This window comes from Acyrthosiphon pisum, chromosome A3 (assembly GCF_005508785.2).
Source record: "Acyrthosiphon pisum isolate AL4f chromosome A3, pea_aphid_22Mar2018_4r6ur, whole genome shotgun sequence".
In the NCBI taxonomy this organism is placed as follows: domain Eukaryota; kingdom Metazoa; phylum Arthropoda; class Insecta; order Hemiptera; family Aphididae; genus Acyrthosiphon; species Acyrthosiphon pisum.
This window is the reverse complement of record NC_042496.1, coordinates 1,569,970-1,581,978: the sequence shown is the minus strand read 5'-3', so window position 1 is coordinate 1,581,978 and position 12,009 is coordinate 1,569,970. Positions and strand designations below refer to the sequence as shown.

At 34.0% G+C, this 12,009-nt stretch overlaps 1 protein-coding gene across 2 annotated transcripts in view; it reads right to left on the bottom strand.

Moving 5' to 3' along the window:
• LOC100164469 (lachesin-like) overlaps positions 1-12,009 on the bottom strand; it is a 235,666-nt gene that overhangs the window by 175,738 nt on the left and 47,919 nt on the right. For both annotated transcript variants that reach the window (XM_001943368.5, XM_008187244.3), the window contains exon 2: positions 2,189-2,325. In XM_001943368.5, the coding sequence (XP_001943403.2) occupies positions 2,189-2,325 (137 nt within the window). The remainder of the gene's footprint in view (positions 1-2,188; positions 2,326-12,009) is intronic.

The window sequence follows — 12,009 nt, the reverse complement described above, 5'->3', positions numbered from 1 at the left end:
TCGGGGTCGCACTGCGATGATCGGACGGGCGACGGACACAAAAAATTAAGCCGTGGTGTCGGCACAGACGGCCGGAACTCGAAACGCGTAAACGGTTATACACGACGAGTTAGTGAGCAGCGAGGCTCGGGTGCACGGAACAAAATATGACACAAAGACGGTGACGGCGCACCGGGTCGCGTTAGGTAAACATGTGGGTTACAAACAAAATTGCCAAGACGGCGGAAACACAACTTGTTGCCTAGACGGCTCAAAAACGACGACGTTTCATAGCGGCGGGTGCGGATAGCTGGAGGCACGACTGTGTCGAGACCGTCCCCACTCTGGAGGTACAAAGTTCGCTCGCACACTTTTCGGCGGCTGGGCGGCAGGGTGACAACATTGCGACCTAGTCGTATCGCATACAACCGCGCGGAAATACGAACCGCCGATTGTGTACCCAACATTATTGCCAAATTATAATTGAGTTAATTAGTATGACGAGAAGAGGATCCACGCGCCACGTCTAAATTCCATAGGACCACCGCCCCTCTCCCCGAACGTGGCTGCCCGACAACCCCTTTTCGGCATGATCTAATTATAAAACAAACACCGCTTTATCGAAATCGCACAAATCGACGGGCGAAACACACGGTTTTTGCGACTTTTCCGGGACAGACTGATGGGCGAGAGGAATGGTGCGGGAAGTTACGATAAAAACGAAACGTTTCTCGGCTACGACCCCCAGGCCCGGCTCACGGCAGCTTCTGTTATTATTATATTATTGGCGGTTCGTACACTATAATAAAACGTTTTCGGATACACATATTGTGTCGTGTAAGTGTATCGCCGGCGTCGTGTAAACGGGTGTAGAAAATAATATTATTTTATAGTATTTCACCATTTCGGTTAAATATACGAGTACTTATACCTTTATTAAGTGGACTACTTTTTGAATGTATGACTCATTTATTCAGTACCAATGAAGTAGGTAATTAAACTATAGACGTTTAATGGTTATCACAATATTATCGTTCGCGGAAAAGCTTTTTGACAAAAACAATAATATTAAAGTATTTGAACGTGAAAATTGTTCGTGAAGTATTTTTCTTAGTGCCTTACCTCCCACCACTGCTAATGTTGTCTCTCATACAATTTTCTTGAAACTCCGTGTAACCAACGGTCGAAGGGTTTTATAAAAACTTTCTTTGTATATTGTTACAATATTATAATGGTATAACACAAATGCGAATAGCGATTTTAACCCAAACAACATAATAATATGTATGTAAGCATTGTGCCGATGTTTCATTTCACTGTTTTTTTTTTTTTTTTTGTAAAATTTTATTCAAATAGAACATTTTATACGAAGGTATCTTCACATAATATTATAAACAGAAAAACGGTTAGTCCTGATAAAAAATACGGATTTTTGTGAGATTTATATGTTTGGACTTTGTGAGGAACATAAAATAACATAACTGTTGTATAATACAAACTGTTGTAAAATGTAATTAAAATGATTTTTGTCACGATTTAACACTTTTATTAAGATGTTTCTAAGAAATGCCTTCATAAACTCAAATAGTAAAAAATATTTTGAAACTTTCTAGACACGCTCTATATAAAATATTTAAATTGAAAGTAAATATAGTATACCAACAATAACATAATATTATGTAGATTGGAAGTATTTACCAGTAAACAACTTTTTTTAAAATTCATTTTTTTAAACGCATTGAAAATTTAGAACAAATAACTATTATTAATTGTATCGTTCATTTAAACTATTCATGTACCTAATAATAATTATTATGGAGGGTAAAAAAATAACAATTGTTGTAATCCAAACTAACAAAAAATAACGTTTTTCTCACGTACCTAGAATTCTCTGAAATTCATGTTGGTTTTATAAATGTATAATATGCTTTAATAATCTCTTCTCTAAGTATTGCAATGGATGACATTTTAAGGAATAAAACCATTTAAATCCCGAAATATGGAAATGAGATAAATCATTTAAGCAATACGGTTTTTCCAGAAATAATCATTTCCAGAAAACATTGATCCCTAATATCGTCAAGGTTCATTTCTATATATGTGTTATATGTATTGAAATTTGTTTCATCAGCCTTTACCCGGTAGCTTAACTATAATGGCTCAACAAACAAAATATTTAAATACGATAAATACGTGAAGAACTACTCACTTTGTGCGCCCCTAGATTTTCGATGGTGCACGATAAGGTGGCTCTCCGGCCAACCGTGGCTGTTACGTTTTGTAACGTACCGTTGAATCTGGGATCCATTTTCGTCGAATCCGTCTTCGGGATCGGTAAGTTTGAACCTGAAACAACATTTGCCAATTGGAGATTAGTGTCGAGAAGACATTATTATAATAAGCGTGGCGGATTATGTACGGGAAAAAAAGAAAAAGAAAATGAAAGAGACGAGAACAAAGTGAGAGTCATTTCACGACGACAACGCAACGAGGTGTATAGTCATAGTTGTCTGTATACACGAGGTGCTTACACCGTTTTGGGTGACTATTACGCGAGTGCCCAAAGTCCTTCTCAGGCATCGAGCCAGTTCAATTAACGAAATTACATTTCCCTAAACAACGAATAACAATAAACGTTTGCATGGGTTTTCTACTTCCGTTTTCTTTTCTTCTCCGTTCCGATGCTTTTAATGAAACTGCCAGTTTATTATTCCGTACGAGGCATGAGCCGTCCCACGGCCGTAAGCTCACCGTTTGTTAATTAAACAATTACAGGTTCTAAAACATGTTTCTTTTATTATTACTATTATTTTTCGCAATAAATTCGTTTTTGTGTAATTTAAACAAATCGTCCACGACGATTACTGCGAAGAATATTAAGGCGCGCTGAAAGCTGCAACCATATTGTGCTTCAGGCGAATATCGATCGTCGGCACAACCGTCTTGGCTTAAGATTTTCAAGACCAGCCGTAGGCGCTTTTCGTACGTTTATTCTTACGTTGATGAAAGGGAGGCGATGACAAACCATTGCATTTTTCTATGGCGACAACACTCTGAGGCTGTTCGGTCAGAGTTCGTGAATTACACACGACAGTTTAATATTATTACACGCGATTTTATGGACGTGTAATTATTTATCGCCCTGCGAGAGAAACGAGTCTTATCGGCTCAGACTGCGAATAATTCCGCAGTCGGACTAAACCGCGGTATGGAAGCAATATTTTCCGCCTTAAGTTCGCAGATTGAGATAATACGGCAATTTGATTTCCTACCAGGGAAATGGGTAACGCGTTGACAACGATGGAAAACGAGTACCCAGTGAAAGTCATTCGTCTAAATGTGGTATATTATATGCGCGGGACGAGTCCCATAATAAAAGAAAGAACTCGACAGAAACGCAGCGTCGGTATAAAAACCGCCTCCGTTGATTACAAAGACCAATTATAATCAACGGTAAGAATTTTTTTTCCTCTCCGGGTTGCACATCCCTCCACACACGCACCCGCCAGTCATCATCACTCGCCGTTTTAATGGTTTTGCGAGCCGTAATTTAAACGGATGTACGCGGTAAGTTATATTATATGATTAGAAAAACTTCAAATCCACGTGATTTGTAGTCGAGAACACGTACCTGCAGACTACCTGCCTACGGAGCCCACCGACCTCTGGGTACTATTATTTCTTCGGTCTCTCGTTCTAGAAACTACCTATAACCTACCTATCTACTGTAATTCCCTACAATAGCGCATCTCCAGCGGGTAGTTGGTAATTATATTTAGTTAATTTAATTCCTAGATTCCCGGCCAAGCACACTCGACGACCGTATTTAACTCGATAATGACGTGTATAATCGGTAGTGCTTGTACGACTATGCTCTGATTGTATTGCGAGTCTGCGGGTAATCCTACAATAAATTATAAACTCATACGTATATTATATAATTATTGCTTCGTCGTCGCACATATTTGAGGAGCAACCGCAGAAGATAAAATATCTTCATTTTTTCCCGCCTTGGAATCTCACACACGGTTTAATTTGGTTTTATTGCATTTTAATTTTGTTCCTAGATACTTATAGAAATTAAGACAATACTATATTATGAAGTAATAGGTACATTTTCATCATTTGCTGTAGGAATAGCGCAAATAAAAGTTACTAGAGAAAAATTTGTATTACTTTAAAGTTAAAAGTTTATGGGACTAGACTTTTATATCATTTTCGATGCAATGTTTGAGCAGTTTCGGCAGAGTTGTCGATGTTACAAAAAAAAAAAAACAACACTAATGTGTAAAGAAAGATAAACAGTCATTATAAATAATTATTAATAGTTGCATTTATTTTTTAAAATTGATTATTTAAAAATTAAATTTTTTTTTATCAAACTTGAAATATAAAACATAAGCATAATATTATAATTAATAATATCTACGTTCATCAAGCTACATAATATAATATAATAAATCAGATAAAGATATGCTCGAAATGTTAAAATTTGATTTTAAAATGTTAAGTTACATAGTATTAAATTCTAAAAATTAGGATTGACCATATACAAATTGTAAATGGCCTGCCTGCAGTTCCACATTCTTGTTGTAGTTATAGCTATTAAATATAAATAAAATATGCAGTAGTATAATATTAATACCTAACTGCTGTAAATAAACTTTAGTAGAAATTAAATTGTATTATTGATTTGTACATGTTTGTATGACTTTGAATTTCATAAGATTTGAATGTTGTTATTTTTCAATAATTTTTCACTTATGTATTTTTGTTAATTATAAACTATAATCACTATTTAAATATTGTTGTGTACATGATTAATTAAATTAATATTAAATTAAATCGAGTTCATATCAAATAGCTTTGTAGAATGAGCTTGTATAGGGTTTTATTCATCCATTTCTAAAAATCATTAAATTTGTAAAGATTAAAATTAATTGCATTTTATAATGGAATCCTTAGACACGACTCTTAGTGCGGACAAAATGTTGACGTTTACATAACATTATCTTGATTAATATAAAATAGGAATTAATTTGTGTATATATACCAAGCCTTATATTACGTATATAAAAAAAAAAACATATTTTGTAATATGCTTTCAGATTCGCACACACAGAGTACAGAAATTTCCTTTTTATACTCGTCTATCGAAGTTTATAAAAGAAGAAAAACATATTTAATCACTATAACTATTGTTTCGAGAAAGTCCAATTTTGAAATAAAACTGATTTCAGCTATAATCTGATGAAGTAATTTGGCCATATTGGATTCGTTGTCCGTGGGTTCATATTAGTATTTCATTTCAAATACACACGGGTCACTGCTTTTGTTTTCTTCTACTCTGATTAATTGAAAAAATATGTTATACGAACAAACGGTTTTGTTGATTTAATGACTGGACAATATTATTCAAAAAAAAAAAATGGTACCTACTCAATAAAAATACATCGCATATACATTGGGCAATGAAAAAACCTTGCAAACAGTCCGTTACAAAACGATCATCGGCCGAGGAACGTCAGCTGAACGTTTATGCAAAACAGTGGATAAAATATTTAATAATTCGGTAAATATATCGTACTGGTATAGAAACGCGTATCAATATTAAATTCACGTAATATATTATTATTATGTGATTTACAACGAGAGTTTAATGGGAGTTTAATAGATCTATCGAATCGGGTAGAGCGAGAAGGACGAAGAAACTCGTTATACGATCGCAAAGATCTCGGAATAAGGCCTGTGCAAAGTATTTCACGGGGCAACAAGTGTGCAGGTCATAATAATCGCGAATGGAAACCCGTAAGGTTTACTCTATGGGGTTGAAACGGAAGAAGTACGCACGTGAACAGAAATCGTCGGTGTGTGAAACCGCGGTATAAAGTGATATGGCGCGATAATAAAATATTATACTATTACCAGCATTACCCGTTACAAATGGACCGGCTCCGTTTTTTCGTTTTTTTTTTTATGTGCGTTCACTCTCTCCGTATCCGCGGGGACATTTCTTAGGAGACATAAAGGTTATTCGGGTTTGAGCCGAACGGTCGTTCGGAAAAATGTTAATCTGTTTTCCACCGGAGGAGCTTCACATTCGGGTCACGATGTCCACACACACACACACACACACACACACACACACGCACAAGAGTCCGGTCCATTTCGAACATATTTTAAACGTTGCCGTGGCAGTGTCATTCTCGCGGAAATTTGCAAAACTAAAACGTGAGATGAAAATAATAATAATAATAATAATAATAAATATTAGCACGTCCGCACCGAGCGAAACTCGAGTGAAGACTGTTTACGATGACGGCGGCGACTTAATACTTTTTTTGTACATATACAATCGGTACCTATTGTAGTGATTAATATTTTTTAAGACGTGCAGCAGTATTTATTGCAGCGTCATCTTCACACGAGCGCATTACATTCAATTAAAATAAAAGTTTACGACCGCGATTCTTCGTTAAACCGAATCCCATCGGATTCATCGTATTTGTTGTTATTATTTTTTTTTTGTCTCACGAACCGACCCAGAGAACGACCCGAACGGAAGTAAAGGTATATATATATATATATACACGCGAGGCGGAGTGCGTATTCAAATTGATTTGTTTTTTTTTTTATTCACTGATTTTCGACAAGACGAATAATATAGGTAGGTACTTTTTGCGTGGCACTTATACGAAATCGATAAACTTATTATATTGAAAGTCGTACGTGCGGACATTTAAAATCTATTGTAAAAAATACAAAATGTAATGTAACCGTAGGATATTCCTCGCAGAAAACCTTGGTGTTACGTGACAGGCTGGGCCCTTGTACGATTCCAATATTATAATCTTTCGTAGAAAAAAATTGAGTTAAAATCGTAAAAATATTTAATCTGGACTGCGGCACTCGTAGGCCATCATCTCTTCGTCAGCACCATTTTTTTTTATGTATACGTCCGCACAATCTGATATAATATAATATCATAAAACACACTGCTTCATAGGTTAACTTTAAAAACGTTGGTTTGTGTTTAAAATTCCTGGTTTTATTTGTTTTTCTCAGATATCATGTAATATACAGATACAGACGCTCTACGATTTGATGTATCTGAATATAGCGTACACCACTCCGAATAGCGGACAGACTTTCAACGAACTTGATTGTCCGGTATTCAGAGGTTCCATCGTACAAATCATTATGCGTGACAGATGAACGCAATAGTTCTCTGTCGACCAAAGCTGTACAGCCACCATCGTGTGTTTAAATGTGTCACACAGTCGGCGCGATATAAACTGTCACAACAAACGTTTTGTCTGCTTTAAACGCCCTCGCGGGGGGGATCAAGGCGAAAATCTGGTCGAATGCGGGTGACGACGTTCGTCGTTTAAAATCTGACACGGCAGCATGTGCATTCCGTGATGGTCTGCATTTACCATATACGATAATAATATTATTATGTAATAATGCGATGTGTGCAGCAGTCGATAGCCGCTACATCACGACGGGTGTTTGGATTTTCGAAATTTGCAGGGTGCCGTAGCGCATATAGCAGTGCGTGGGTAAAAGACCACGTGCATTTCACGCCTACGAGTCCGACGATGGCTCTGTAAAAGTGTTTGGAATTTGTCGAGCGATTATATGGTATAATATATAGGGTTCGACTAATTCACAATTACAACTATATTATTATTGTCTTCCGTTGAAATTAAATACATCGACCGTTCGCCGCGGGGTTTTAGAGGAGGCTTACATAATATCGTAATGTATTTACTTTGTGGGATTCGATATACAGACCGTTTTAAAAAAGTTGAATAGACACTCGTTTTCTATGCGTGTATGACTTTCTGACGTTTTAAAATCAGTATTTTCACTTCAATATTAGGTATATTAACATTTTAAAACTCTCAATATTCAAAATAATTTAAAAATCGAATTTTAATGTGTTGTAGAGTTAAATTTCAAAAAAGTGGTTGAGGCGTTTACTGGCAAACTTCATGACGAATTCAAATATGTTTTCAGAAATGTTATCCGATGACTATAGGATCGACGGTACAGTACTTAACGATAAGCAAATTTGATTAATATATTAGAAAAGCGTTTACGTATATTTTTATCTCGGCAAGGGAACCCGATTAAAAAATGCTTATAAGACAAATTGTATTCATACCTTTGTAAAAAGACATAATATTCAGTACATATAATATGCATTATTATTACATATTACGATTAGACAACCAATACTATGCACATAATCTACCTATTGTTATGAATAAACAAAAAAGTTCAAATATTGTTAAGTTTACCTTTTGGAAACTCCCCTTTAGTTTTTTTCCTGATTAAAAGTACGTATTTAAATTAAATTGGTTTAATGTTCCGGGGCTAAATTACCAGTTCATGCTAATTTGAGATGGAGTATCAATAGTATATCATTATTACTTACAGACGCGACCAGTAGTCGATTGAATATTTGTTAAAAAGACGTTTGAAGTCATTTAGCTGGCACAATAATAGTGTAGAAAAAAAAGCAAGTCTTTATTGAAATTTGACGTATTTATAATATTATTTGGCAGTACAAGGAATTCAACGCTAAGAGGATTTTGTTTTTCACTGAAGTTCAGTTTCTGTACAACATTTTGTTTCATGTATTTCCAAATAATTTTTGAGGGGGAAAACACCTAAATCGGAATAATAATATATAAGCTGTTTATAATATTGTTTTTCTACTGAACACTAAATTCTCTATTACGGTCAGCGCCCTATATAATATTTAATGTGTTTTTTAGGTTTTCATAACTTCAACTGCAAACTTTTGTTGTTATGCACTATTCGGCCATCTTGTACAACGACATGGGTTTTCTTCAAGTGCAAATAGGTACATATTATACTCCTACAGTTATCGTGTTCTACCAACTTAAAAAATTATAAATTTTCCTGAAAAATATATAATAATTTCTGGAATGATGCATAAGGCATTGTCATCATCAATTTACGGGAGTACATTTTTGTGTTATTCAACTCGACAATAATTATCATAGTCATATTAAAATATTACACTTCATAGTATGATCATAGTTAGTATAATAGTTATATAACCAGTACCCCTTTCAGAATACTCTAACAAATACTGTACCCCCTTCCATAAATCAGCATTTTTTTTTTTAAATTTCTACGACATCTGGAAATCTCCAAACGTAAAATATATTATAATAACCGTATAGGGTTAATATAACTCAATTACAACTTTTGAAATATTTTAAATTACGAGTATGTCGCATAGAACATAATATAGGTATTATATCAATATGTATACACTTCAGTTATTAATCGTGTCATCGACTTTCGAACCCGACATCAACCTACCGGATTTACAGCATAATAATACAACACTATAATAGCATATAATATAATAGTGGTTTAGTGTCGAGTACTTACTCGAGTGTCGACCGTATCCATGAAAAGCTTTCCCGGCCTTGTCAAACATATTTTCATACGATTGTATCCAATGTCATTGCGGAATGCCATTCGACAAAATGCTCTCGAATATTGCTAATTAAAAATTCGTTATAAGCCAACAACTCGCGTGGATTTTTTTTAACTCGATGTACACACTCGGTGCCTATAATATTGCGTACTCTCATGTTCCGGTTGATGAATTTATTTGACGAATACACGTGCCCATGTCATACCGTGTAATTATAGTACAGAAATTAATAATTTTCGATGAAAAGGTGTCATTACCGCGAGATAATATTTTGTATATTACGGAAAAAAATTGTAAATATTGAAAAATGGTGATTTTCTTGCGTTGGTATAAATCATCCAGTGAATATAATATTATTACTATAGGTAAATACATGTTATATATTATACTAAACTAACTTGAGATTATAGGAGCATGATCGAAAATCATAATTGCCCAATACATGTCACTCTTAACATATTATGTAGAAAAACTAAAAGTAGTTTACAAGTGCGGATGGGGAGACACAAATAAAACTTTGGAAAGTCTATTTAGAAAAGTTTATGAATAATGATTGCAATTATAGGTATTCGTGAAAGAAAAAAAGAGAACACGGTTTGATATCAGGTCGACTTTAAATTTGAAAACGGCACTCAGCGATTTGACGGCATCTCAAAAAGATCCTGAAAGAGTACTAAACATATTTATTGTATTGCCTTTTTGACGCCTTGAACTCAAACTTTACGGTAACACCCATAAAAGTACTAAACAGTTACGAGTAATGTGTAATCACGTATACTTAAGATAAACGCACTTTATAGTCGTTGAAACATAATCACACGTACCTATATCAATATTATTATAGTAGTTGAGATAGTTATACAATACCTACGTGTCCGGTAAAACAGTGCCCATAATTATTGGACGGATGGGATTTAAATGTCTTCCAAACTTTCCATAAAGTAAAAAAAATAAATGCATTTAAATATTTTACTATAGAATTTTGATCATAGTTCTAACATATAAATGTTTTGACTAAAAAATTCTAAAAGTTTTAAAATACATTATAAAATATTTATTTTTACCTAATTTAAGTGAGGGAAACTTATGAAAAACTATGTAAAATTTTCAAAACTTAGGTATAAAAGTTAAAACTAAATTCGTTCTTAACAACAAAAATGTTTGCAAGTTTTCGCAATTCGTCAACATTTTAAATTCAAAAGATTGTAAAGAAAAATGATGAATATTTATTTTTATATTTTTAATTGGTGTAAACAAAATTATTTTGAGAAACTTTTACTTCATATTCTATTATTTATATTCACAAACAAACAATGTATCACTCATAAGCCGTATAAAAACTAATACAATTTGAACATGTAAAATTTGTATAAACAAATTTTCCGTGTTTTAGTAAATTTTTTGTTTTTGTTATTCCCGATAATCTTGTAAGTTACTGACAGTCTTGTGAAGAATATTTTTATTTTAAACTCGGAATACGTTCTCGAATAAATGAGTATTAATGTATTCCAAATACATTTAAAAAATAATATTCAGAATAATATTTCGAATATTTTTTCAAAAAGTTTGTGAAATATTATTCGAATAAATAAAGAGTATTTAAAATAGTATTCAAATAAATAAAAAGTATTTAAATACTTTTATTTGAATATATTTATTCGAATACTATTTACAGTGACTGGAAAATGTCTAATTTAGCCCACCCTTACAATATTATGTACAAACTAGATTCAATGTCCAACTACAAACTTTCTTTGATGTTGATGATGTGAGAATTTTTTCTAACATAAAAAGTGTCGTCAGACACAAAAAAAAATCCAATAACACATACCATTTAATGGGACTAAGTCCCCCCCCTCCCGTTCACCACCTATGATTTAAATGTATTTTATAATATATTATAGCAGGCGTATGACATAAATAGAAGTCGGATGGGCATTTCGATAGGGGACATTCATTTGTTAATATCCATTTCATCGTTTTATACGAAATTGTCGCAAAATAAATTATGTCAACTTAAACGTTTTGGCGGCGTATTTATGACAATAGGCACTCGATAAAAACTACAAACAGCATGTATTAGAATAAAATATATATAACATACAACTGTTTGCGTTTTCGAAATACCAATATGTCAAACCTCTTCTGTCACATCAATGACGTTGCTGTTATTACTATCTAAGCGTATATAAAATATACAGAGCAATTCATTAAGTGGACCGCAAACTGACAGTTTTTAAGGAGTTCTAAATAACATGCAATTTTCGAATTGTATGCATGCGGGTCTTTAAAATGTACGAGTTGTAAGTGATAATATTAGTATGTGTGACAGTGTGTAAATAAATAGCAGAGCGTTCCCGCACGTGCAAGTACAAGCCTTGGTACCTATACTCCGTGCCACGAGAGAAGTAACCCGCTAAGCGTATGCAGACTGACGGCAGAGACCGTTCCGAGGCTCCCACTTTACAAAATTATACATACTAATAGTATTACTGTATAACGTTGCCGACCTTTGACGGTCGTGATCGTGCAACGTCGACATGACA